The sequence below is a fragment of the Paramacrobiotus metropolitanus genome, unplaced genomic scaffold (assembly GCF_019649055.1).
Source record: "Paramacrobiotus metropolitanus isolate TYO unplaced genomic scaffold, Prichtersi_v1.0 Parri_scaffold0000008, whole genome shotgun sequence".
NCBI classification, from domain to species: Eukaryota; Metazoa; Tardigrada; class Eutardigrada; order Parachela; family Macrobiotidae; genus Paramacrobiotus; species Paramacrobiotus metropolitanus.
Genome location: NW_026570228.1, coordinates 69079 through 96911, shown reverse-complemented (window position 1 = coordinate 96911; position 27833 = coordinate 69079). Strand labels below are relative to the sequence as shown.

The 27833-nt window shown below is 43.6% G+C and overlaps 5 protein-coding genes across 7 annotated transcripts; 4 read left to right on the top strand and 1 right to left on the bottom strand.

The window, feature by feature from the left end:
* Positions 1–1502: 1502 nt before the first annotated feature.
* On the top strand, positions 1503–2512 carry LOC129582703 (uncharacterized). The gene has a single exon (XM_055474296.1). The coding sequence runs from the start codon at positions 1517–1519 to the stop codon at positions 2477–2479; it is 963 nt and encodes a 320-aa protein (XP_055330271.1). The 5' UTR covers positions 1503–1516; the 3' UTR covers positions 2480–2512.
* Positions 2513–2580: 68 nt separating this feature from the next.
* Positions 2581–3327, top strand: LOC129582806 (uncharacterized). Its single transcript, XM_055474420.1, has one exon. It carries the CDS (start codon positions 2581–2583, stop codon positions 3325–3327), a length of 747 nt encoding a protein of 248 aa, XP_055330395.1.
* A 1683-nt stretch (positions 3328–5010) lies between these two features.
* LOC129582736 (adenosine receptor A1-like) lies at positions 5011–8868 on the top strand. Of its 3 annotated transcripts, XM_055474342.1 has the most exons (6): positions 5011–5182; positions 5399–5566; positions 5640–5757; positions 6830–6950; positions 7588–7925; positions 7986–8868. In XM_055474342.1, the coding sequence occupies exons 2-6, from the start codon at positions 5402–5404 to the stop codon at positions 8327–8329; spliced, it is 1086 nt and encodes a 361-aa protein (XP_055330317.1). In that variant the 5' UTR covers positions 5011–5182; positions 5399–5401; the 3' UTR covers positions 8330–8868. The 3 variants fall into 3 exon arrangements, with proteins under 3 accessions (XP_055330317.1, XP_055330318.1, XP_055330316.1); XM_055474343.1 differs by having other exon boundaries at positions 5011–5566; positions 7992–8868; XM_055474341.1 differs by having other exon boundaries at positions 5011–5566.
* A 14263-nt stretch (positions 8869–23131) lies between these two features.
* LOC129582804 (melatonin receptor type 1B-A-like) lies at positions 23132–24412 on the top strand. Its single transcript, XM_055474418.1, has 3 exons — positions 23132–23881; positions 23966–24104; positions 24372–24412. The coding sequence occupies exons 1-3, from the start codon at positions 23132–23134 to the stop codon at positions 24410–24412; spliced, it is 930 nt and encodes a 309-aa protein (XP_055330393.1).
* A 115-nt stretch (positions 24413–24527) lies between these two features.
* Positions 24528–27833, bottom strand: LOC129582691 (bile salt-activated lipase-like). Its single transcript, XM_055474278.1, has 10 exons — positions 27346–27833; positions 27047–27272; positions 26874–26963; positions 26624–26809; positions 26037–26239; positions 25807–25951; positions 25525–25718; positions 25299–25428; positions 25113–25242; positions 24528–25014 (listed from the first exon to the last, which is right to left on the bottom strand). The coding sequence occupies exons 1-10, from the start codon at positions 27541–27543 to the stop codon at positions 24822–24824; spliced, it is 1695 nt and encodes a 564-aa protein (XP_055330253.1). The 5' UTR covers positions 27544–27833; the 3' UTR covers positions 24528–24821.

The window sequence follows — 27833 nt, the reverse complement described above, 5'->3', positions numbered from 1 at the left end:
TCATGCTGTACAAGCTTTTCATGGTCCCTGTGGGCGATTCCTGTAAACAAAGGAAGTATATTTATTCCATTAAAAGTCCCTGTACGCGGCTGTATTAGTATGGTAAATACGGTCGCTCGCGACTCTTCTGACAGAACTATTGCTTCCAACGTTCGTGCATATCCTCGCTAGTGACTCATAGGGATCAACTCCCTTTTACGCATGTGCCTGGCGTATGTATCCATACAACGGCATCAGACATCACATGGCCGAACGAGGCGTAACTCTCAGGGAACAGTGGTAAAATGCTCTCAGTGAGGTCATTTAGGGATTCCACGTCGTTGTGATATTCGCTATGTTCCAGTGGTTTATTTGTTGGTACATTACTGGCTTAGAATATAATCGACACAGATGGTATATTTTATATAATAATGTCAAAAATAGTGAAGATTTTTAGGCATGCTTTGGCAGGTTTCCATAAACTTTTGCTAACAAAACGATTTTGACATGAGTTGTCATGTAGGCATCAATCGCGAAAGGTCACAGCGTTAATTTTGCTGACTACTGGCAGCGGCCGGTCATTCCGTTGTAGAAATACGTCTGTGGACCAGTTTTACCGCCATCGCAACGCACAGATTATTTCATCTTTTTCAAACATGCGTCGGGTACAATCTCATTCGCTGCTGATACGCAGTGCGCCGCAAAGACGACTCTTCGGCTAAGCCGATTTTTTTTTGTCAACGCCGTTAAATTAGTCGCCTCGGTAATTAAAATACTCGTAACGGTCAAATCGGCTTACATTAATCCAACTGGCGGTATCCGGAAAAATGCAATGAAAAAGAAAAAAGGACGATTTGCATGCTAATCGATGTTAAATTAGGTTGACGTTATCACGCCGTCTCTCTATCAGACTAACCATTGTTCTTAACATCCCTGTCTTGACCTACTTGCACATCTCACTTGCTGCCTATCAGTTACCTGCTTCTTCGACTACACTGAATCGTTGTTACTTTCAGTTGAAAATTTTCTCCGACCTGCCAACTCATTAATCGCTCAATGTTTTAGAGGTAAGCTCAAGGTAAGCTCTACTATTCAAAAAGAGGTCAGCGCTGGCCACACCATCGGACCATTTCCCTCCCCACCTTTACCGCACTTTGTCTGCAACGCGCTGGGCGCGCGACTGAAGAAAGACGGTAACATTCGCACCATCCTGGACTTATCCCAGCCGCACGACGACAGTGTAAACGATTACATTGACGCTGCACAGCTCCCGCTCGTATACTGCACCATCGACCATGCAGTATTAATCCTCACTGAGCTCGGCAGAGGCGCACTCATGGCTAAAATGGATGTGAAATCAGCCTTCCGACTGATACCGGTACGCCCAGCGGAGTGGAACCTCCTCGGGTATCAGTGGAACGGTGAGTTCTATTTTGACGTAGTGTTGCCTTTTGGGTGTAGGGCGTCGCCGTACGTGTTCGAGCAATTTGCTGGCGCAATCCACTGGATCGTATCGAACCGCACCGGTCTAGTCAGCATGCTCCACTACGTCGACGACTACCTATTTGTTGGTAAGCCCGGTAGTGATCAGTGTAACACAATGATGTCCACCATGACTCAGACGTGCAGTGAGCTCGGGGTCCCTTTGGCACACGACAAGACCGAAGGGCCCGCGACTCAGCTGACGTTCTTGGGTATCCGGCTGGACTCTGTCCGACAAACCCTCAGCCTCCCCGACGACAAGCGACAGAGCATTGAGGAAGCGCTGAAAGAATGGAGCAACCGCAGCCATTGCACCAAACAGCAGCTTCAAAGCCTAATCGGAATACTCACGTTTGCCACGAAATGCGTTCCAGCGAGCCGCCTGTTCACACGGCGGATGATCGCCCTGCTCACCGACAACCGCCACGAACGGGTCATCGCCCTCAACCGCGAATTCCGTAAGGACCTTGAATGGTGGAAAGAATTTCTTCCAGCCTGGAACGGCACTGCGTCCTTTATACAGCCAGATTGGACAAGGTCCGACGTCCTTGACCTTTACACAGACGCGTCGGGAACTCTCGGGCTGGGCGCATATTTTCAAGAGTCGTGGTTCCAACTACGCTGGCCACCGTGGATTCTGCAGCGGAAGCCGTGTATTGAATACCTTGAGCTGATACCCATACTTCTAAGCCTAATTGTTTGGGGCTCAAAACTACGCGGCAAGCGGGTCATTTTCCACTGCGACAACGAAGGCGCCACCTATGCCTGGGAAAATCTCCGCTCCACCAATGCTGGCGTACTAGATCTTATGCGCCGAATGTTAAAGGCCGCCGCTTGCGCTAATATGACCTTCACGTTGAAACATATACGCGGTGTTAATAACGCAGTTGCTGACTCTTTATCCCGTTTTCAGCTGCACAGATTCCGAGCGCTCGCACCAACAGCGTCGGAACGACCGGATCCATGCCCGGATATCTTTCCGCAGCTTTTAATGGCGTACAGCGGACAAGCGCCCTAAGCGACCTCCTGCATGCTCACATTGCCAGCTCCACCAGGCAGACCTACGTGACCGCCGTTAAACAGTTTTCAGCATTTTGCCGGACAAGATCAGCGCAACCGATGCCAGCTACGCCAGATATTACCGCGGAATACGTCGCTCACCTGTACTCCACAAGGAAATCACTCCGAACCGTGACCGTCTACCTTGCCGGCATCAACAACCACCACCGTGAAGCCGGCATGAAGTCACCAACAAGTCATGACATCGTGATCCGCGCACTGCTAGGCTACCGACGCTTGGCTCCACCGGGCGCGGACATACGACAGCCAGTCACACTGGAGACGATGCGATACCTGAAAGATGCTATCCGTTCCAGTGGCATGTCCCACTACGAGCAATCACTGCACTGGGTAACATTCACGTTCATGTATTTCGGCTTCCTGCGCATCGGAGAAGTGACCTGCCCGAGTACCAACCGCTACGATCCGCGGCGCACTCTCATGTCAGCGGATGTGCAAGACCACGGAAGCCAAATACTCCTACACCTTAAAGTCACGAAGACCGATCCAACCGGTCAGGGCCACTCCGTAGCGCTGACGGCGACAGATCGTTCCGTGTGTCCCGTGCAGGCCTACCGGAAGTACTTGGCTCACGCTCAGTTCATGCCGACAGCTCGAGCGCGGCCGTGCCTCATCCATCAGGACGGCAGATACCTCACCAGGCGTTCTGTAGAAGCCTGCCTCCATCGTCTCCTGGAGGGACACCCTGACCAGCTCCGGATAAACACACATAGCTTCCGCATCGGCGCAGCAACCACCGCCGCGCGCAACAACGTGCCAGACCGCGTAATTCAACGCGCAGGGTGATGGAAGAGCAACTGCTACGTGCGCTACATCCGGACGCCGGCGCCAACCGCGCTGAATCCCTACTCCAACGGGTAATGGTTTTTGTTTGGGGCAGTCGGGCAGAAATGGGATACCGGAAACTCGTTGTCGGGAGGTCCGCCTGCACCGAACTCGATTTCGCGTATGCCCAATTATGCCGACCTGTTCGCTCTCAAAACCCGCAACACCGCAGTCGCTTCCGCCTAATCGCATATATCCACAAACCAACAAGATACCGCGGCGAACCGAATTTAAAGGACGATTTGCATGCTAATCGATGTTAAATTAGGTTGACGTTATCACGCCGTCTCTCTATCAGACTAACCATTGTTCTTAACATCCCTGTCTTGACCTACTTGCACATCTCACTTGCTGCCTATCAGTTACCTGCTTCTTCGACTACACTGAATCGTTGTTACTTTCAGTTGAAAATTTTCTCCGACCTGCCAACTCATTAATCGCTCAATGTTTTAACCACCCACCCACCCTACAAGGTGGCAGAAATTTGTCTTTAATTGTTACATCTAACAAGCAAATAAAGGGAAACGGGCAGTCGGGCAGAAATGGGATACCGGAAACTCGTTGTCGGGAGGTCCGCCTGCACCGAACTCGATTTCGCGTATGCCCAATTATGCCGACCTGTTCGCTCTCAAAACCCGCAACACCGCAGTCGCTTCCGCCTAATCGCATATATCCACAAACCAACAAGATACCGCGGCGAACCGAATTTAACGTTATTTATGAGTCCAACTTATAAACGTTCATTGCCGGTATGTGTTGCTAAATTGAGCTTCCTCATTTGAATTAGAGTCTAGATGCGCAGATTTATGCGGACTGCATATTTCGAAGATTGAAATGAAGACTTCCCTGGGCCGCTTTGCCGTTGTTATGATAACTAGAAACGATAGCGCGCAATTTGGGACCATCGTGCAATTATTCTTTTGCGAACTGCGAAGTCTCAAAGGTTTAACAGGAGGAAAAGCCTAAGTAGCGTATCTGGACGTCGTGCGAACGATGGCCTACCTATAGCCACTATGTACTTAACACACGAAGGGCTGCCTTATCGATCGTCTTTCGTTCAGTTTCACCAGGAAAAATTATCTACGGCGTTGATAAAGTGTTTGTGCTTTCGGTTCATCTTGTACAGGAAACGTAGATTTCATTAAAAGGGGCAAAAAGAAAAGACGTTGCCCAGTAATTCAGTGTATTCCTTTACCGGTCACAGTTGTGCTGAGCACCGCATGCCGGGCAGGGATAGACACAACACCGGGTTAATTTCTGACGCATATTCATCTTGATTAGGCTGTTTACTCTTGCTATGCGTGAGGCGGCGGCAGAGTTACAGTCAAAGATTTACTGGTATCAATCCCACTAACAGCACTCTTATGCGCACATAACCCGCATTATCCCTTTTCATTATCTGTTCGCGTTTATCATCGCCAACAGCCTACAGATATGTACGTGGATAATTAAATCATCTCGCTATTTCCGTAAGACGCTTGTGTTTAGCTCTGTTCAAAGTGATCCACAATCCGTTTCTAATGCGGCACTTGTACGTTGTGCTTACAAAGCCGATAAGGTTGCGCGGTGTAATCACAATACCGGCATTTACGAATGTAATGACACTGGCATCCTGCTTAGGAAGTATGGAGTTTCCTACTTCAGTGCTCATTTACCATTAACCGCACCACAGTATAAAAGGCACACTTCCCTATGCCCTAACTGGACTTAATAAATAAGTCCGCAGTTTTGTGCATTTTTGATTTAGTCGAAGTACGGTGGCAGAATCCTGATTCCCTGAGTAGTTAATGCTACAACATATTATTCTGCAGTGCAGGTAAATCCGCTTCCCATTATTTTTTATTCCGCGTGTGTTCTGGCTTCCCATGCCTTTTATCACGTTATCCGCCCAATCACTCTACAAAATTTCTCTTTGAACTCTGTACTTTTACTATAGCACTTTTACTACTTACTTTCGCACATCCGTCAGTGCGACGGACAAATTTATTAATACATCATTTCTTCGTTCATTTAATTTTTTTGTGGTACAAAGAAAATGCCGAATGCAACGCCTGGTGTTTATCTGGTTTCCAATCTAACCTTGTGGGAAATCCACTTGCTTGAATTTCAACATCAGTGGCTACAGCAGTCCGCCTTGAACTATTTCTACGTCGCAGTGATGACAATTTTTGCACTGCTGGGAACTCTTGCCAACATGATTGTAAGAGTTTCTGCTGAATACTGAATATCTCTGGTTTAATCAAATTACCGCCTTTAAAACATTTTCTTTGTAGGTCATCATTTCCTTACTCGTAGTTCCTGAGCTACATAAAATCGAATATGCCTTTGTGGGGAATTTAGCGGCTGCTGATATGTTGGTTACCGGAGTTGTTATTCCAGTGAACGTACTAGGTACATACTACATAACCATAAATACCGTTCATTACCCCCGTAAAAGAACTGTTTCTCTGTCCGTTTCTAAAAAAGCGGTGGTGGCAAGGAAATGCTATATGTATAACGTGCTACGCAACTTTAAAAACTGATAGAGTCAACCGTAAACCCATTTCTTTCTCAGAGTTTTTATATTATATTATTTTAGCTCTTAGGTGACATTATTTTGTTAACAATAATAAGAACCAGCCAGCATTTCTTGATTTTAACTATGTCAGTATAGTGTATTTGTACAATTGTACAACGAATGATGCACTATTCTTCAGTTTATGTTTAAGACGACTTCGAATGCTGCCTTATATGGGCTCCCCTTGTATTACTCTCCCTTATCTGGGCTCCCGGCTAGTTAGCAATGCCCGTCAAACTAAATTTATCGGATTTATTGCAGAACCATTTTCTACTTCTTTCAACAGGATTTACAAGTGAGCACACCAAAGAATTCATCCGATTTATGTTTATATATATTATCTATATAATAATATTTTTCATTAATTTCAACCGGATTTGCCAATGAAACTGAAAAATGCCGAAATTTCGTATCACACTATTTTTTCATGGGGTTCTGAGTGCATTTAAGCGGGTGACGTTTCTTCTCGCTCTTTTCTTCCAAAGCGTCCAGGAAAGCTGATTCTGTTGCAAGAGCGCCTTTGACAGTTCACAATCTCGAGTCTTTCTCATATCGTCGTTTCGCTGTTTGAAACTAAATGCTACAAAAGTACTGACAAAATAAGTATTTTAAATAAATCAAAATTTTCGGTCAGGTATAACACTGATAACAGCTGCGAAAGTGTAAGTAATAACGTAACCGTCCATGTGGAGGGTTGCTCATATTGCTCGGGAGCCCAGATAAGGGAGAGTAATATAAGGGGAGCCCATATAAGGCAGCATTCGAAGGATACATGCAAGTGATTACGCGTTTAATGTTTATTCGTAAGGCAGCTACCGTCGATTTACCGAGGTAAACTGCAGTGTAACATACGTAAAAATCAGCTCAAATTCAAGTAAATTCATTATGTAACTTTGTTGTCTGCAGCAACCCTTCGTGGACCGACCATGTTCCGTGATCATCCCTGGTTTTGTGAACTGGACGGTACCATTTGTGCGTCAGCCTGTGCCGGATCAATCTGGTGCATTATGGCTATCAGCGTAGAAAGGTAGGACATCGTAACGGCAGTATATTAATCGGCACTCGACACTAATATCTGTAGATTGTCTCAGCTGCGCAAAAATTTTCACAACACACCGAACGCATTAACCGGAAAGCTTAGGTGTATCCGGTAGTTGTATGGTTTTGAGGCTGCATAATCGCCACTGACCTGTAATTACTCACATTGAGTATGGTTTACTTTCGCTCTATTTCCGGCTTAATACCCAAAACACGGCGTTATAATTGTTACTGAAAGGTCACACAAGCGTCTTTGTACAAAGACGCAGGAATTTCTGAGAAATAAAGCCAAGATACTATTTTCTGTGAATTGACAAGATTCATAAACCCGATGCCATAAACAGTAATACTTGTAAGTTGTAACGTAAACCTTCGCACAGCGTGCTTTTGACAGGTGACTGAAAAAGCAGCACCAGTAAGAGACGGGCAAAACAACACCAGTTGAAAACAACACCAGTTGACTGTACAACGGTTAAACACGGCTAACTTAACAAAGCACTAAGAAATCATTTTCACAAATCTTGATAAGTTTTTGTAACTAAAAAATCCAGCCTTCAGCAATATACGAGTAATTCGCTATTACAGTATTATAAACGCACCACAAACGTTTCTTCGTTTTTTTTCAGGTATATTTGCATCTGCCACTTTTCCGTGTACCAGAAGATGTTTACCCCGCCCCGCGTCGCGGTGATGATAATCTGCCTGTGGATTATCGCCCACAGCATCCATCTGCCTAATTTCATCGGCTGGGGCCACACGAGCTACTCCGGTGACCTTTACCTCTGTACCGCCGAACTCGGTCTGTGGTCATACTCGGTCTTCTACGGAATGAGCGCTATCCTCGTTCCCATCGGAATTAGTTTCTATGCGTATTTGAAGATCTATCTGCGAGTGCGTCGCAGTCGTGCTGGACGCCGCCATCTCACCGGCAATAAAAGCACAACCATGCCCAGCGCTATCACCGGTGACATAGTGGTTTTTCGAAGACATTTGTAAAGCATTGACATAACTGGTGACCTTCTAGGCACAGATTCCGACCCGGTTACCAATAATCCAAAGACCCAGATTGTTACCAAGGCGGCGGTCAGCAATGTGCAGGAGGAGATGAAACTGCTGAAGGCGCTCTTCAAGGTGTTTATTATGTTTTTGGCATCCTGGTTGATGATTGGAATCTTTTTCGTGGCGCGGGCTTGGGTGTACTTCCCCAAATGGTATTCCTACGTAGGACTGATTCTGGCGCATGGCAGCAGCGCCACGAATTCCGTTGTTTACTTCTGGATGACCGATCTGATGCAGACCACAAAGAACGGCTATATCCGCCTGTGGAAGCAGGTTCGACGATCACGTACCCAACCGCAGTTGTTCTGAGTGGAGAAGGACGACAAGGAGCGAGAAACCTTTGTTTTTGGTCGATTTATATTATTCCGCTTATTTTTAGAGTTATTTGACGCACACCAGGCGGCAGGCAACCGAAAATCGCAGCCAACAGTAATAGGTTTAAGTGCTTACAGGGGCGCGTCTAATTATTGCGGAAGGCGCTAAACGTTAAGCATGAAGGATTTTGAGTTTTCACCGGGTACAGCGGGTTGATAACCACGCATTTGATTACCCATTGCTGTCCAATATTAATCAAGTCGTAGCTTTTACAAAGGTTTGAAAATGTAATTATCGTCCGAAATGTACGAAGGGGAGTTCCCTCACAAACAGGATAACAAAAATGTTTTTCAGGGGTTTCTATTTTCTAAGATGGGAAATACCCCGAAAGCCAGTGGCATTTCCCCGTTCTAGTTATTTCGGTTAGCTTTTAACGCGTGGGGCTAAAAAATATATATATTAACATTTAGTCTATAATAGTATTGGGTCAGGTCAGCCACCGTGTCGGCTTGAATGATTTCTTTGTTAGATACTTTGCAGTTTGCACGCCCATCAACAATAACTCGTAGATGCAGTTTGCTGTCTTTGCACGTATCTGTAGCTAAAGTTGTACAATACGAACACATTTGGAAGTAAACGAGTAAACGGAAAGTTTTAAGCCCTTTCGAGAAAGTCTCTGTCTTTCTCAGTGTTGTTTGAAATTCGTATAATATTCGCAGTTGGTTTGCTCTTTTAATTTTTAGCAATAAAGGGGAATGACCTTTAATAAGTACAACATGAGAGTACAAACTATGTACTAAAAAAGGACAATAAATGGTGTATCACAAAATTCGGATTAATGTTTATCATGACCAGTAAAACGTAATAACCAACTGGTGAACCTGCATGAATAATGCCAAAGCGACATAGCTAGAAGTTGGCAGTTTTACCGCTTTATGAGTAATTATAAATCCCGTTCGGTTTATACGGTATTGCTGGTAATAACTGCTTGTACAATATCTGGAAGACGGTAGATTCATCACCTATTACTTTAGACCGTTGAATACAAGTGTCCCACTATATGTAAAGTACTGTATGTGCAAGTACTATATCTACAAGTACCTCCTGTATACTGTATCTAAAGTACTCAATCCAATAAGCCTACTTCGTACAATATATCGACAAATACTGTAGCCACAAGCACGATATTATTATTACACATACAAAGCTAACTGAGCCGTTTCTTCGGCCAACATCTCCTCCTACACCGCTCGACGCTAATTTTCGCAAGATAGCTTAAAAAACGTCTAAAATCATGTAGTTTGTCTCAACGACTTTCATTTTTCGATCTTTTCGTCCTCCAATTTACGAAACCGCTCCAAAACGAATTTCGCTGATTGGTCGATCATTAGAAAGTAACAGAGGATTGGCGGAAATGCGTAACTTTTCGAACCTAAACCGCTGACACATGGCATATGTACGAACATATGCATATGCATTTTGTTAAGCAAAAGGGCATACACCCATTATACTGGGTTTGTCCACTCGGTTGGTTCGTTTTACGGGAATGCAAATTTTGAATGCAGCAGATGAAAATAATCATTATTTTGCAACAGTCACCGTTCGATACTTATTTTTACACGATAGCTCGAAAAACGCCTATAATCATGTAGTTTGTCTCAACGACTTTCATTTTTCGATCTTTTCGTCCTCAATTTACGAAAAGGCTTCAAAGCAAATTTCGCTGATTTGCTTATCGTTAGAAATTAAAAGAGGATTGGCGGAAATGCGGAACGTTTCGAACGAAAACCGCTGACTAACAGCATGCGGTACAACGACACTCATGAGCCGAAAAGCACTATACCGTTAGTTAATACTGTTAATATTGTGGTTGCAGTGAAAATACAGAAATGCGGAAAGACGTAACGTAAAACAGACTGATTAATGAAACAGTAACGTGGTTGGTAGCCTGGTTCTGTACATGTACATATTTTTACAATTACTGTTATTTATATACATAGCTAACTTCGCCGTTTCTCTTCAGTCTTCTCCTGTCCCTTCGGCGCCGATTTTCCCACAATAGCTTAAAAAACGCTTAAATCGTGCAATTTGTCCTTATGGCTATGGTGTTTCGATCTTCTCGTCACTCGAATTACATAGCATGACCAAAACGAATTTCGCTGATTGGCTTAACTTAAGGTAACTAATAGCTGATTGGCGGAAATGCATAATTTTTCGAACGAAATTGCTAACACGTAGCATAATATTATGTGAGCGGCATTTCATTTAATTGGCGGAAAGAAGAAAAGGATAACTGTGCCTTAATGGGGAAGGTACATACAAATACTAACATAAGTACGTATTATTAAAACGAAGGGAACACGATGAGCGCAATAAATGTCCCTGTAATGTGCAAATTCCCGACTGGAAAATATAATTTCCAATGGTATTCTTGCCGGTGAGACAGAGGGGAGGGAATTTTTGCCTGTCAGACAGCAGTACAAGGATTTTCGCCGGTCAGAAAGAAGTACAGGGATTTTCGCCGGTCAGATAGTAGTACAGAGATTTTCGCCGGTCAGATAGAAGTACAGGGTTATTCTTAGGTTATTCTTAGGTTATTCTTAAGGTTTTCTTAGGTTTCTTAGGTTTCTTAGGTTTCTTAGGTTATTCTTAGGTTATTCTTAGGTTATTCTTAGGTTATTCTTAGATTATTCTTAGGTTATTCTTAGATTATTCTTAGGTTATTCTTAGGTTATTCTTAGGTTATTCTTAGGTTATTCTTAGGTTATGTTATTAATAATATTTTTGGCTAATATGTAATTTGTCTCAACCTTCTTTGTAAACCACGATTTTAACGATGGTACTTCCATTAGTATATGCATGTGTTTAATGTTTATGGTCGCCTCTTCATATTTATAGCTCAGTTTATTATATTTATAAAAAGACATCAACGTAATTCAGCTGTTGATTTACACAACATGCTCCCTATTGCGTAACATGAGATTACTAATGTTAAGTGCAGTCTTGCTTTGCGCCTTGCGACGTGGTTGTACCATAACGGGAAAACGCAGTAATAAAAAAAGTTACCCTTTAACCTTCTACCGAAGTAACTAACTGACTTACCAGGGCACTGTCAGAGGTTCGCCTCTCAGAAAACTCTAATTTATTTTCTGGAGAGAGAGAGAACCTCTGACCGTTCTGGAGAACCTCTGACCGTGCCTTGGTTAGCTGAATTCTATAGCATTGAGAACTGAATAACGACAGTGACAAATTCAAAACAAACCGCATTTCCGATCCAGTTAAATGCCGTTTCCTAAATCTATATAAGACTACCACATTACTTACTTTCTTCAATTCTAAAAATTCTCAACCGAGGCCGGAGGCCGAGGTTGAGCTTGTAAGTAATAATTATAAGACAAACCAGAACCCCAAGCAAGACGCCACCAAATTTAAGCACGAGTAAGCAACAGTGGCACGGTTTACCGCGCTTACTTAACGGCTCTGAGTGGCTTGGCCTGCTGCGTAGCGACAATTTCTATGCACCTGTGGTGTTCCACTGTGCCCTCATTGGAATCCGCTTCGTACGGCTATCCTTAGGCCTTGGCTCAAATTCGAACCGTATCTCGCTACGGTACGGTGGCTCTACTGCACGAGGTGGCTTTGAGAACCGTACCTGTAGGCGTGGCCACTACAAATAGCTACTTCGTGCGGTGGAGCTGCCGTACCGTAGCGAGATACGGTTCGAATTTGAGCCAAGGCCTTAGTTTATCAGGGATGCACGCATGTACACAGCATATATGACATATACCAGTACATACATATATATGTAAGACGGCATATATTAGGTATATATTATTATAAAGGATTATACACAGCGCAGTGCGGTAATAATCGCAACATTATGCTTTGTTGCGGCTATGGGTAAATATGGGTGGAAGGCGTCTGGTTTTGCCCCTTATATATTGGTTGGCTATCAGTCTCTCACACTTATGATGTTGCCATTTTTCTGCGTCTTCTAACTCTTTAAAATTCGCGCGTTGGAAACTTTAGTTAAAGATTCAACGGGATTTTGATGCCGGACTGTCCCGGACACGCTGCATCAAAATTTCGTTGAATTTTAACCAAAAATTTCAACGTGGAAGAAGACATATTGAAAATAATCACTAATAATAATCTAAGTGACAAAAGGGTAACTTAGCGTAAGTTTGAATTGGGACATTTCAACGGCATCACGAACGGCAAACAGTGGGTGCTTGCACAAAAGTGACAAAACCCAATCAAGAAAATCGAAGAGGCCAGTTGCTTGGAGCCGTGCGATCAATCGAATAACAGCAATATATCCTGATACATCATTGAAAGCTAACACAAAAAGCTGATAGGCTATTTGATTTGAAGCAGGAAAGTTAAGTGTATCATCAGGCATACCGCTGCATCATTTAAATCCCTCAACAATGAAAGCCTTGCATTTTTTAACAAATTTGCGCATGGACAGAACGTTGCACTTGCACTTGAATTGTTTTAAGCATTATTGCATCCGAATTGATTTTTCGCTATCAGTTAATTCGGTGTTCTTTATCAGCCGTCAACATCAGCGGAATCTAGAAATTAACAAGTAGTTCTCTTTACAAGTCGTTCAGTGTTTACCACAGCTCCACATTGTGGAACTAACCATGACGGCTAGCATCGGTGACCTTTCTGTAGAGCCATCCAAATCGCATGTTCATAGCTTTGTGCGTAAAATTTACCGTTGCTGGTTTATCGCTCTTTGGGTTTTTGGTTTCGGAGGATTTCCTCACAATACTCTTCCCAACATCCGATGGATTAATTTTTTAGTAACTGTATTTGCCGTTTTTCAAGCGACACTAATCAGTGCAGCGCAGCTATATGTTATGCACGGTAATGTTCTAGAAGTTCAATCCGATTTGAATTTCACCCGGATACTGATCTGTCTCTCGGATTTGTTTGATTCCGTTCACGTACACGCGGCGGTTGGACTGTGCTGGAGTATCAATCGGCGAATATTACTTCTCATCTCCCATATTGATAAAGAGCTTGCTGACTGCTTTACTAAAGGGAATAAGCAAATTATTATTTTCTTACTTGCCATCTGGTTTAGTTTCCACTCAGCGCTTCCGATCTATAGTGTTATTGAACAAGACATTCCTTCCTACGAGGAGGAAACCCAGAACTGCCTTTCAAATGCTTGCTATTTTTTTACTGCCGGTTTTTACGCATACTGGAGAATCGGATATATCTGGAAAAGGCTGTTTGAATCACTGATAATTTTTACCGTATGTCTCATCGCCACTTTACTGAATCATACGAACCAAATTATGGGCCAACATGTGTTAGAAAACAACTGGGAATCGTTCAAGAGAAACCTTTCTGTCCATAAAACATTAAGGGAAACCATGACAGAAATCAGCGAAAATTTGGTTTGGTTCAATTTCTGTGTTGGTTTTCAGTATATTAATTGGATAGTGGCTTCGGCATATTATCTGGGCGCAGAGTTCGTGGACAACCACAGTGTTACGCATGATCTGGCGGATATTTTTATCATAACGCGTGCTGGATTCATGTTAACAGCTATTGTGCTGGCCTTGTTATACTATCACGAAAGTGTGCGCTGCGTAATAATTTTTCCATTCTGTTGCAGTGTACTTAACCTGGTTAATTTCATTTCACGGTCAACAATTTATAACTTATCTGCTTTGTTTTAGATGGTTAGCATTATACCCATTCTGAAAACAGCTAGAAACTGTTTTGAGAAACATTACGCCAAGTTGAGCGAAGAAACGGAAACAGCAAAACTAGATAGTGACAGAATAACTATCGTCGGATTCGCCGTAACACGAGACCACTGTATGGCGGTAAGTATAGTCTTGAAACTGCACTTTGACCTTTCCTAACTCCCACTTTCCAGTCACACGTAATGCTTTGTTTGTCCAGGTCGCAGCGGTACTTTTCGCTAACGTCATGCTGTTTGCTGAATTCGGTCACGAAAGCCGGGCACCCAAAGAGGAGTGGTTTGTGGAGAAACTCGAGGAAATATTGACAAATGAGTCAGCGGTAGTTACTCATGTCAACATTTGAAATCTGTTGCAAGATCCTTTGTACTTGCTGCACCGTAATAAGGATCTAAAGTTTGAACATCTGCACTGCACAGTTCATGGAAATTTTACCATAATTCACTGACCTATTTCAAATTTATTTCTGCCCTTAGTTATACGTAAACAAAGTCTTCCGGTTCCCTGATTTGCGGAACTTGAATTACACAGTCATACCACTAACCACTCCCAAAATTTCCTTATATGGGTTCCCTATACCGTAGAATTTGTCGAGGTATGCTTAACAAATTAAAAGCCGGCCTGGCTTTTAAATTTTCATCGGTGCCCGCGCAAGACTTAATGGTACAGTCTGTACAGAAGACTACAATTTTGGAGGAGGTTTCTAATGTGAAAAGAACGGCAATAGGTTATGAGGGATCTTGACATTTTTTTTCACAAACCAGTGCCGACTCGGTATTACCAACTATGCAATTTGGAAGAAGCGCAATAACTAATTATTTACCAATGACTGATGCTACACTGCCGCACTTTTTATCAAGGTGGACTGGAGCAAAGTACATAGTTAAAAAAAGCGGCCGGTAGCGCAACAAAAAGTTTATTTGCAATATATATATGTGCAGAGTAAGCAATAACAAAGTACCAATGTGTCGATACATCGAGAAATCTAATGCCAACTTAAGTTTGCATTTGCGATAAACGTAAGTTATACATATGTTGCTCAATAATATTCCCTCGCCGAAGCGTCACAGGGCTGTAGAGTTACCGCAGTTGCACGCCACTTTAGGATCGTTGCCGGCGTATTCAGCGAACAACAAGACGTAGCTAATGACTCCGGCTAGTATCTGGCCAAAAGAAAGGCAAATTAAGTTCACGTGAAATATTTTACAATTTTAGTACTTCGTCACCTTACCGTTATTGCCGATTCCCGGTGGATGACTACGCTTCCTATCGTAAACACCTTTGCCTTGACACGGATCTTTAGCTCTCCATTTTCAAGCTGTGCATATGTACTGTCTGTCAATGCCTCCAGCAATGAGTAGCTCTGAAAGAGGCGAACCAAAAAGCAAACTCTAAAATTCTTTTGATACTTCACAATTCATATCGCACTGCACCTCTTCAGTAAGCATGGACGTGGCACTTAAATCTATGGCGAAGAACAGGAAGCAGTATCCAGCTAATGCAATGGCGTCAGCATTTTTTATAAGACTTTGCGTCAGTGCCAATTGTTTGGCAAGGTCAGATGTTCCATGCAAAGTGATTCCAGTAAGATTTAAAAGCAGCAAAAATTTAATAATTGAATAGCAGGTGTCCAACTTTTCTATAATCTTCCACAACACTTTACATTCATCCTGCGCTACCAAAAACTCTTTTTGACTGGCGGCCATTTCCAGTGTTATCTTTAGATAGCGCGTGAGAACGGTTACGATTCCTGCTAAAGTAACGATAAATCCATGCACTGCGGTTCGTCCCAGTAAATCGAGCTGATAGAAAACAGTGATGAAAATTGTGATGATTTGCAGCGCTTGATTAGGTAGCTCTCTAATGTAGCGTATGCGGCTGAGAAAGTCCCCCGCAATCGCATACTGGATGCTGCATTGCATCGTTGCGCTTAATCCAAGGAAAGACAACAACAAAAAAACCCACAGTAACACTGCCAGTCCAGTGTAGCATCTGGCGCGGAAGGTTAAATATTTGCTGAACGAATCCAGCATCTGTAAAGACGACATGACCACACCGCTGTATTTCCAACAGAGAGCGTGGTACAATATTCCCGACAAGTACTCCATGATTCCCGTGGCATACATGGCCAGTGAGGCCACACTAGGCGGTTCGTTGGCAATAACGTTAGCGTAGTATTCGTAATCGTATGCGCCCTGCAATGCTGTCTGCGCTGCTGCGTACAAAACGAAGAAAATTAGCGAGGGCCAATAAAAATCGCCGTAATTAAATAGTCCCGTTACATAGAGCGTTAACAGCCATGGTTTGAATGCGGTTTTGATGAAAGCCATTTTTATTATCCCTCATTCAACTAATTCTAAATCTTGAATCACCGGGAAGTCGTAATGAAATAAGAGCGTTGTTATCGGTACACCGCTCATTTTTTCTAGATTTTATAAGAAACCAGTAAGGAACTGAATGAAAACCCGAGCAGTAATCCATGAAATGCACATGTTATGGTAGATGTACACCAGTGTGCTTTCGGGAACTTGCCCGATGATGACTCCCAAATGACTTCACTGCTCTACTTTCGTCAAAATTTACTCAAAACCAGCAATTTCTATGAACCGCAAAGGTAAATTAACTTCGTTTTGTGACGAACGATGCTTCTTGCAGTAGGTTATATAATTCAGAATGCAGACATTTTCTATTCCATTATTAAGCGGTTTAGTACAAACTGACGCTCAAGCGCCACAAACCAAGAAACTTCATTCGTCTTTGCCGCTCTAACAAGCTTGCTTGCACCATGTTTCCAAAAAAGCCTTCCTGTAAAACTCATTAGCCCAAATACAACTGTACAGGACATTTACCACAGCTGAACTTGTACAGTGGTTGTTTCATGTTTGGTGTCTTCTGCAGCAAGTTCCGCATAAAAGAAAATACATTCAATGATGCTGGAAAGGATCTTGCGGATAAGACTCCAAAATTTTTTGCAAAAAATGGAAACGCGAAAACGAAAAAGCTGTTCCACATGCTACCGTCAGCGCTGATTCCCGGGGGATGTGCATTGAAGAGTAATGAAAATCCTTACTTGCTGACGTACATTTACGTAAATAACGTAAACTGCAATATGTATGTGCACCCTAGCTCTACATTTTTAAGCGGAGTGGTGGGTCATTAGAAATTTGTATCGGTAGGGCATTTGATCTACTATGTTACGGAATGGCTTTTAAGACGGAGAAGATCACTACGAGTTAATTAGTGATAGCTGATTAAATACGAAAGGCCACAGTCCAAAACACACATCTTTTTTTGTTTGTCCGTTTGGATAAATCCCCACAGGAGCTGTTGGGGCTAATATCCAGATTGCAAACTTACAGCATATTTTTAACCATGTCAAAATTTTCTTGTGTGCGCAAACTGTGAATTTAGGGGTATTTAATGGTGAAGGCTCCGCATACCACCTTTATACCCTTTATATTCCGCTCTCCGCATACCACCACAGTACGATCGAACACACACCGGAAGTGTGTGTTCGTACTGTTTGTATGGAAGCGTTTGTCCGTAATATCCGTACAAAAGTTACGTTGCGAACAGCGTACACAGAACACGGTATTCGAAAATGGATAGTGGAATTGTTTTTGAAGGATCACGATTTAATTTGATTACCTCCGATGCGGCATTATACATGTAGCGCAGCGCGTCGTTTTAGAAGCAAACACAAATTAAATGGTGGTGTGCGGAGTCAAAAGTGGTTTGCAGAAGGTGGTATTAGGAGCCAAAGGTGGTAAAAGGTGTATGCGGAGCCTTCACCTTATTTAATTGCGTGTATGATTTCATTTTATAATTTCCGGCATAGTGAAACGACTGCAAGTGCAGTTTTCATTGTCAAACGTAACTACTGTTAAATCTGTTTACGAGTTTTCGAATAATTTCTGTTTTCTGTGGCTTCGATTCAGAATCTTATGATGAAAGCGAATTATGCAACTAAACCGTCTGGGATAACCCAGAGCTTCCTCTCCAATCGGTTTTCACCTTGAGCACGATTATACTGGATTCGTTTTATTGTTACTAGTAATTAGTGTGTCGTATTGGTACGTGTACTGGCTGATTCGTGCGTGTACGAAGAAAACATACGGATTCTGGACGATTTGTTCATTACAATGTGCTGCATTACTAGTATTATATCCTCTAGCTATCACAAACACCATTTTTTATTCGTGTTCCCGCAGCAAGTACAGAAGATTTTGCTGAAATTAAGTGATATTTTTCTACACTTACAGCTTTACTAAACGGTTAAGACGAGAGGTACCCAATGAAACGTTAATTTCGCACACCCCGTGTTACCTACTGTTCGAACGAGCTTTTCGTAATCCACAACCCGATATCGGTTATGTTGATATAAAATTTTAGACTGTAAGGGTTATTCTGTCGATAGCACAACATGCTGTGCCATACTGCAATAGTTAATCTGACCGCAGCCTGCTTGAAACAAATAAGCGCTACTCCAGGGATCGAACACTCGTCTTAAGCACACGAACAAAATAACAGTCCTCTATCGTCGTAAATAAGGAAATCCAAATTGCTCATTATCAAGGTTATCTTATCAAAGTTGTTTGGAGTCCCGTTTTTACAAACTGTCAGCATGTGGAGCCGGTGGTTGTTGGCTTGTAGCTACAGTACGTACAACTCTACCGGGAGTTTGTCGCAGTTGAATTGGTACAGTCACAGACGTTTGTTCCGTGCTTGTTATCTTTGCCTGCAAGTTCCGCGTACAGGAAAATGTATCCAACAATGCCTGTCAAAACCTAAAAAATAACGGGTAAAGATACTCATGCTGCATGCAGAACCGCAGGGACAGGACAGTCTTTGCTGTTACCGTCAGCGTAGATTCCCTGGTGATGGTGAGTTTCCCGATGGTAAACGTTACGGGTTGGTCTGCTGCTACACCGGCAGTATCTTTTTGACAGCTAGCAAGCGGATGGTTCCTCAATGCATTAGCCAAAGCAAATTGCTAAAAAACCAAGGTAAATACAGAGTAATAATAATAATATGGCGCAATTTTGCAGTAACAATTACGGCATAGTACGAAAGAGTTGAAATACTGTATAAATGCATGCGACCGAAAATTGCAGAAGAAACGCTACTTACCTGTTCGGTATGCCAAGATGTCATAACCAGATGGGCGCCGAGCAAAACCATATGAAAAGCAATAATGACAATGTTGCCAAATGTTTCCTTGTAACTGTGTGTTACAGCTAACGCCTGACTCAGAGTAAACGAGTCATAAAAAACGAAACCCACGATATTCATGCACAGTAGGAAACTCGTGTTGGAATAACAGTTGTCCAGCGCTCTTATCATGTCGCTCAACCACTTGCATTCAACCCGTATTTTTGCAAATGTTTTTTCATCATTTGCACTTAAGGCGGACTTTTTCACCCGGTGCGCAATGGTTGCAAATATCCCAGTCAATATGATGAGAAAACTATGAAAGGATATTCTTCCTAACGGATCGAGGTGGACAAACGCTACAAAGACATCGCAGATAAGCCACTTGACCGATAATGATAACCCCTTGAAATATTCCACTCCGTTAATATATTCCAGTGAATCTTGAAAGCGCCAGGCGGCAATACGGAGGCTTATAAAAACAAGCGAAAAAACGGTCCAACAAAATACGACTAGAGGTATCCAAAGCTTATCCCGCCGAGTTAGGTACTTGATGAACGAATGATCCAGGCTCTTTATTACGGATAACGTGATACCGCTAGACCGCCATGATGTCACATGGTATACTATCACTGATAGCCAATCGGATATGCGTAGAATGTGCATTCCGAGCGCGCTGACACTTGGCGGATTTTCAGTGAGGTATCTGTTGAAGTATTCATAATCAATCCTGCCTTGAAAAAACAACTGCGCCGTCGCATACAGCACCACAATAACGAGCACCAGCCTGTAAAGAGCGTTAGATTTGTCTCGATACAAAAAGAATCCCGTCATCTGCAAGACGACAAACCAGCCGGTACAGAGTTTCAGAATGAAACCCATTTTAAATTATGTTATCAGAAGAGAGAACGTTCAAGTTTTAAATGTAACCTGAAAAGCGGCGTTAACGCCCCGCCTTGCTTTGTAAGGTACAGTTTGGTTACGTTAACGTGCACGCACGTTGTATTCCTGCCGACTGGGAAGGCTCTGCAGATACTTTATAAAATTTATTGGAAGCGAAATCCGTTGGGACACTTGGATTGCTGTTAGAAGAGCCTCTCTAGTGTGTTTTGCCATAATTGACTTGATTGCACCGTGACGTCGGCGATTCATCATTCAACGATACGATTGTCTCTGTTGAATCAAAGTCGCTCAATGAAACGACACTCATAGTAACTGTTTAATAAGATGGTTACCTGAATAAATCTACTTGGCGATAGTAACAGCCTTTAATAAGTATCGTCATGTATGTACAAACTGAGTACCAAAAAAGACGAGAATTATAACAGAAACACTTCTTCAATGCTATCCTGCTCGGGGATTGTACCCATAACACATATCGCGTTTCCCCGTTGCATTTGGATAGATAACCGCTGTCTAAAAACTCTTTCGCCCGTTTCTGGCCTGTGGCTGTGGCGATACCGTTCCCGACCTTGTGCACTAGGTGCTTAGTCCCGTCACTCCAAGGGCCATAAATTTCGAACGCTGCAGCGGTGAAATTATATCTCGATTGCATCCAGGCGTGTTCTGCCAGTTTCCTCCTTTCCGCTTGCGCGGCTGCGGCACCAACGTTAGCGAAGGTGCGCTCAATATACGAAGCTGCGAGTGTATCGACGCACGTCACATCCACTGCTAGCGGTTTTCCCCGTTCCCATGGTACAAGTGTGATCACATCTGGCCTTTTGTTATCTTTCACGGATAGACCTTTCGGCTCCATTCTTGCTGGAAAACCGGCCGTCTTTAATCCGCGAGTGAACTCCCCACTGATACCGTCGTGTCGGGGCAGTCTTCCGGCTGACCGTTTGCACCGGATCCCGTGTCGTCCTAAGTTATCGACCATCTCCCCACATACACACACGTGAGGTGTAACAATTGGTGCTCGCAAACGCAGCGCTACACTTATACGGAAAGTGTTGTTTTTCCAGCAGGTTACCGAGACAAGCGGCAGGCAGAGCATGGATCCATACTCCGGCTTCCGGGACGGATACCGCCTTCAGGTGGGCGACTTCCTCTTGTGTGGACTTTAAATCTGCCAGCTGAGAAAAGGAATGTAGCGTCGCTGGTGTATCCCAAGCTTTTTGGACATGTCGGAACACCTCGGCCGGAAGTTCATCTGTGTTAGCCAGCGCTTTCCAGGCGTGCTGGCGACAGTTAAATCCGTAGCCGTCTGCGTCGGGCATAATTTGGAGATCAGCGGTCGCAGAGAGGAAGCCGATGCCAAATAGGCAGAGGATGCTAGCTTCTCCGTGCGTCTGATCCCCAGACCGCCAGAGCGAACAGGTAGGGAGGCCTGAAGCCACGTCGGGTGGTCCATCCGAACATTGGTTATGGACTCTACAGCGTCGCGGAACACCTGGTCGAGTCTGTACAGTTTCTGCGGGAACATCCATGCCAGAGAGGTCGCAAGTCGGAAGATGTGCACAATTCTCGGCACTCCCAGGCAGTTCTTTAACAAGAACAGTGCTTGATGTTTCGGGATCGTTAACTTTATTGGTCAAATCATACTTGGGGGCAAAGTAACGAAAGAAACATGCAAACTACAACAAGAAAATCTCATTTAATTTAGCCAGCCCTTCCATCGTGCCAAGCACTGACGCCGCGTTACCCCGCTGAATTTCTATCGACAAGCGCTGTCTTAAAACTCATGCTAGCGTGCTTCTCCAGTTTGCTGCTGAAGTCTCTTCCCCAGTTCTTTGATAAATGCGATTGCTGACGGTCCCCATGGGCCCATGGTTTCAAAGGCAATTGGAACGAATAGGTAACGGCCAGCTAGGTAAATATAAAGTCTGGATTTCTTATCCTCAGCTTGCACGGCGGCCGCTCCCGCTGTGGTCGAAGTTGCTTTGACATGTGACGGCGCAACCGTGTCTACACATGTCACATTGCGTATTGGAAAAACTGAAAAACAGTGTCAAATTTCGAAGGCTGTTTCTGGTAAAGAATCAGTACAAAATTTGTTCGGTGAGTGATAATATAAGTAAGCTTGACTCCAACAAATCGTTCAGGATAGCGCCCCCAGCATTGTTGAAACAGCATCAAGACACCGTTATATGAGAATCCTGCGAATAAGCTAATGCAAAAAGCCCTTTTCCCTTTTAGCACTGCGTTAAAGGTAAGTGCACCGTTGCCTCTCAAAGAAAGACACACCAAGCGGAAACCAGTGCATCAACAAGAACTAATTAGTCTAGCATGCACCCTTCTGCCGCTACATACCTGCATCCCGTACTCAAAACCGAAAAACCGTACAAATTACGGTATACAAGCTTGTCCGGTATTTTCTGACGAATCAATACAGCGAAGTATATAAATTCACGACGTAGTGTGGTGGCAATTGTCATAGCGCAAACTCCGCGCTAAATATCTGTTGCTTGTACCTTTACGTAGGAAATTACCGGACAAGCTTGTACACACGCACAGATATCAAGTAAAAGCCACTCAGTTGACGTAAAGATGTCATTGTAACAAAATGTATAGCTTTGTTTGGTTGTCTTCATTAAGGGTCACCGGATGCCCGTTTATTTGTTGGTGCCTATGTATTCCACTCCAGACTGAAATTCCTTTTCCAATGAGTAGAGGCTTTACCACAGTACATTTTTCCGTTCGCACAAGCCGGGAGTTCAAGGTTACTTACCATTCCTCGAGTGTGTAATTGAATTTTTAATTTCTTTCATTTTGAAACAGACCATCTATCCTATGAGTATTTCGCACCGCCGACCGGCAAATCTGTATAAGTCTACTTTCAGCGCATTAAATCTCCCTGACTTCCTTATCCTGAGTTGCAATGAATGCAACTATGTCGTTAAATTTAACCCAGAATTTCTTTTCCGACCGCTTATTACCGTTACCAGGAGCGACACTGTGGATGGTCTGTTTTATTATCATGTGCTACCTATCCTCCCTCACCAACACTGTCTTGCTAATCGTGATATACCGCAACGATAATCTCCGTCACGGATGCGGCATCCTCATCATCCATTACCTTATCGCGCGCACAGTATCCTGCACCTTTGTTTCCGTCTTCAACGGGATCCTCCAGCAAACGGCCCTACCACCAGTTTACTGCAAAGTCCAGATGTACTGCCAGTTCTTCCTGCGCTACGCCGCAGATTGGATTGAATCCCTCGTGGCGGTCAACCGCATGATGGCCTTATCCATGCCCCATCACTACCGCCGTATGGCTACAGAAAAGGTCACTAACATCTCCGCGCTAGCCATGTGGGTGTTCTCCGCGCTGTGGGCGTTGCCGGGAAGTTTCGATTTGGGCGTGCAGTATGTGCGGAATCCGTACGGAACGTGTGTCTTTGATCAGCGAGGAAATTTCGGGCGGATGTTGTTCTTCATTGGTTTCTATCTGCCGTTGCTAATTGGTGCAGTATGTTATGGAGTGATTTATGTACAATTAATTTGGCGGAAAATGGCTGGGACGAGTATTACTGGTGGCATTACGAGAACGCTGCATCAACGGCGTGTCCGTATGGCTAATACGATGTTCGCCGCATTTGTCTGGACGGTGGTGTGCTATCTGCCGCTGCCGGTTGTGGCGGTTGCCGCACCGACGTCCACGTTTAAATACCCGCTAATGCCGATGTGGTTATCGTTCGTCCTGTTCTTCGGTTACATGACAACACCAGTAGGACAATCAATTAAACAGCCACAAAAGTAAATTAAAACCTATTAGCAGAGCCTTTAGTAAACCATTGTTTTTCACTTTCAGATCGTATTTTGCGCTATGAATGCGGAATACCGGCAAGGAGTAATTCAGATGTACACCCGGTCACCTTTCACCCAAAAAGTCCACCCGATGGATATGACGGCCTTCTATCGTAGCCGCCGGTCGCGAAGTGAATCCCAGAGTCAGACGAGATCCAGGAGCCGCACGTATAGTAACGGCACACGCCAGACGAGATCGAGTACGGCTCAAGCGGACACGGCCAATTAACCACAGCAGCCTAAGTATCACTGTCTAACTGATACCTTTTCTTCTGATCTAGGAATTACACGAGATCAGATCATAATGCCAGATTGCTATAGGATTTCGGTTATTTCTTCCAGACTATCCGCAAAAAAATTATGAATTCTAATGCTTAATAGTTAATATTGTTTTGCTTTTTTTGCACTAGAAAAGGCCGATACGGACTTGGAGAGCTGTATCGGCTTTTAAGGTCCGCCTGGTCGGGTATAGTGCACCTGTAATGCAATCTGAAGATTTTCAGTACAAGTACATGTACCAAATATGTGTCTGTCACCAAGCAAATTCTTTTCGAATTTATCGCTCGTTTTATCAGCCAGGTACTGATCGGCTGCCATTCGAAAACCTAGCATTTTTTTATAAATCTCGTATAGAAGCGGGTATGACAACAATAATCATATCTTTTTTGAAACGTTTTTCCCATGTGGAAAAACGCAGAGAATACCGTGCTTCTGGTGTCCGGCACGCGAATGCATATTATGCAAGTGTCCGGAATCCGAAGAATGTCGATTTACTGCATTAGCAAGTGTGCCTAAGTGGCTCACCGTTTCAGAAATTTTGCGCAGAAATTGCAGTGTAATAAAGCCAACGAACAATTGTGTTACAGTTCTTCACTAGAACGAAATGCTTCCCTTTCATATAATCTGGATTCACTTTTTGGGCATGGCGTATCTGCTACGCTATCCCAAAATTTAACGCGAGCACGGACGTCCGTGTGGCCAAGCTCCCATAGGCCTTTCTGTGGTAATTCCAGGTGTGCTCCTTCCCGATTAAAAGCAGGCCCGTCCATTCGTCTGACAATAAAAAGGAATAAATCTTTTCTGCGAGTTTGTTTCCGATTAGTAAGTTATAGAACAAATATATTTACAGAGTAAAACCGCCGCAGTTTTACCCGTTGTGCACGATTTGTCGCATCATGGTCAGGAGACTTGTTTGTACGGTAGCATTGAAGGGAAGTTGGTAGTACAGTTTATTGAGCTCATCGCCAAAAATGTACAACATATCCAGGCCATGAAAAGCTCCTGTACCAAAAACAGCGATAAAAACATCATGAACACCAAAAGCGCCTCTTGCGTACCGTAGTCCATAAATTTCTGATCAAACGAAATTAGATAAAACTGGTTTTCCCCGCCGTTTGCTGGCATATTCTGGGCGTATATAGACAGCTCTTTCATAGGCGGATATCCCCACACCGCATCGGTCGATAGCTACGTCACGGATGCAGATGATTAATTGTTCAGTTAAGTTAAGAAATAACTGAGATAATGAAACGAGCAAAGTGCCAATGCGGGAAATTCTCGTACCAGAATGACCTTCCGCATCATCTCGGAGCGCTCATCGGTTTCGCTTATGCTGTAGTAATTCATGGCCCGCTCGGCCTGGTCGTACTTCAGTGTTGTGCAGCGGTCACTGGTCGGTATAAAGTGCCTCGCAACGATTTCTTTCAGTAGTCCATACGTTACCGGCACAGCTGGATCGAAAAGCTGTGGATAGGACACTGAGGAAACCAGAAACAAACATTTCTAAAGACGGGAATCGATCCGTTTCTGCGGAAATCAGCTATACACTCATTGCAAATGACCTACTGCCTAATAATGCGGAGTTATCCTCTCGTAAATATCCCGAAATCAATGTGGATTTCTTGGAAGTGGTGCCCGCATGTTTTAAAGCTAATCTTGGTAGCTCTTTGATATGTACGTGGTCGACCACCAGTCCATAAGGAATAGTTTCCTGTCAGATTATAACGAACTGACACAGTATGTAAGTTAATTGCGTACAACAAATGGCTGTCTGTATGATTGCCAAAAAGCTTTACCGGATTCCCAGGCTCCAGTTTCTTTGCAGCTTGTAATAACACGGAGACGGGTACGTCCTTCAAACAGTGCACCATTTCCCTGGTAGACCGACGTGTACAGTTGACCTTTTCAGCCAATTCCATAGGGACCGGTTTAGGATCACTTTTCAAGGCGTTGTCCATCAGAATACTACCGCTCAAAGCCAGAGCAGCGCGAATGCGTTCTGCAAACTTGAACTAGTACACATTCGACATTAAAGAGATCTTAATTATATCCACCTTGTTTCCAGAAAAAGATTAAGGGCCTTACACGGTAATGCGTTTTTTTTCAATCCAGACCAGCTAAATTTTACGCACATATTGTAGCATTTGATTTAACATACTGCTCCAGTGCACTACAGACTGTACTCTGTACATACTGCCATTACTGCTCCACTGCACCATTGTAGCATTTAACATACTGTTGTTTTTATGCACATACTGAGTACTGTAACATTTAATAAATTGTAGCATTTAGCATACTCTATCGTCTCTATGCATTAAAATACTGCTCACGATGTACGTGTAATATAAAAGGTGAACCGCTGTTCACAATTAAATACCGGTACCTCGGCTTTCTGGGTCCATGTACAGAGTCGAAGTCAGTATGGCGCCGGCGCTTTGCCCAAAAACGGTGATTTGATTGACATCTCCGCTGAATTTTTCAATGTGCTTGACAATCCAATTCAAGGCCGTCTTGCAATCGCCTACGCCATAATTTCCTGGCAAATTTTCGTCGCCAGTACTTAAAAACCCTGTGGAAGATTTCCAAACGCCGTTAATAAAGTTCAATAGACAAACATGTGCGTATTTGTTTACCAAATATCGAGACCCGGTAATTGAGCGCCACATAAACAGCATCGGTTTCCAGTGCCAGAAACGTGCCGTTGCATTCGTCCTTGTTTCCAACTACAACGACGTATTATTGAAATGCAGCGTTAAGGCGCCTGCTACACGGACGTAGCATGTAATTGCTTTTAATTGTTGCCTACTTTGAAAAGCGCCGCCATATATGAAAACCATCACCGGCAGCAAGCGTTGCGACGTTTTAGCTGTGCTCGGAACAAAAATATCCAGGTACAAGCAGTCTTCATCCATTGCTAGCGCTTGTGGAGCTTCCGCCAGTCCAATTGCTGCTGACGACTGCGGACAGGCGAATCCCTGTTTTGGATGAGCAGGATCTTGCAAATACCCAAAATCCGTGTTTTCGGTGGAGTGCTATAATTTGTTCGTTATGCACATGATAAGGTTTCTGTGATGCGTATGGTTCACGAGATTCACACATTTATACCTCAAATCGTCGGGCAGTGCCATAACGGATGCCGTAATAAGCGTAACCAGATCGTTCTGGATACTTCGATGAGAACTGTTTTTCTCCCTGCATTTCTACTCCCGGTGAAAGATGGACGGTGGGCTTCTCCTCACACAAACTGTTGCTAATGCTGGCAAGTACAGCCAATAATCCAAAAGCAGCGGTTACATTCATCATTCTTGACGTTTTACAGCAAAGTTCGAAATAATTATGCCAGTTGGCGATCGTTGCCTCTTACTAAAGATCAATACATAGAAGTATGCAGATCATAACCCAAAGAGATGAATGATAGAGGCAATTTTCGCAGCGCACCTGAGTATTTAAAAGGACAAACTGTATTAACCTGGGTATTTAAAAGGACATAATCAGCAAACTTAGCGATATGAGCAGCTGATAGCAGTTTGCATTTATATAAACATCGTAAAAGAAACACTGCGGCGACAGCAATAACAACATGCAGCAGAAAC

Excerpts from the sequence above, each read along its gene's own strand:
- LOC129582804 (XM_055474418.1), top strand. The coding sequence starts at position 23,132 with ATGTGCTACCTATCCTCCCTCACCAACACTGTCTTGCTAATCGTGATA. Across the intron at positions 23,882-23,965 it reads TCGGTTACATGACAACACCA|ATCGTATTTTGCGCTATGAA; the intron begins GTAGGACAATCA and ends TTTCACTTTCAG. Across the intron at positions 24,105-24,371 it reads GTCGCGAAGTGAATCCCAGA|AAAAGGCCGATACGGACTTG; the intron begins GTCAGACGAGAT and ends TTTTTGCACTAG.
- LOC129582806 (XM_055474420.1), top strand. The coding sequence starts at position 2,581 with ATGCCAGCTACGCCAGATATTACCGCGGAATACGTCGCTCACCTGTAC.
- LOC129582703 (XM_055474296.1), top strand. The coding sequence starts at position 1,517 with ATGCTCCACTACGTCGACGACTACCTATTTGTTGGTAAGCCCGGTAGT.
- LOC129582736 (XM_055474342.1), top strand. The coding sequence starts at position 5,402 with ATGCCGAATGCAACGCCTGGTGTTTATCTGGTTTCCAATCTAACCTTG. Across the intron at positions 5,567-5,639 it reads GAACTCTTGCCAACATGATT|GTCATCATTTCCTTACTCGT; the intron begins GTAAGAGTTTCT and ends TTTTCTTTGTAG. Across the intron at positions 5,758-6,829 it reads TATTCCAGTGAACGTACTAG|CAACCCTTCGTGGACCGACC; the intron begins GTACATACTACA and ends TGTTGTCTGCAG.
- LOC129582691 (XM_055474278.1), bottom strand. The coding sequence starts at position 27,543 with ATGATGAATGTAACCGCTGCTTTTGGATTATTGGCTGTACTTGCCAGC. Across the intron at positions 26,240-26,623 it reads CATGGACCCAGAAAGCCGAG|AACGCATTCGCGCTGCTCTG; the intron begins GTACCGGTATTT and ends TCAAGTTTGCAG. Across the intron at positions 25,243-25,298 it reads TCAGAAATTTATGGACTACG|GAGCTTTTCATGGCCTGGAT; the intron begins GTACGCAAGAGG and ends TTTTTGGTACAG.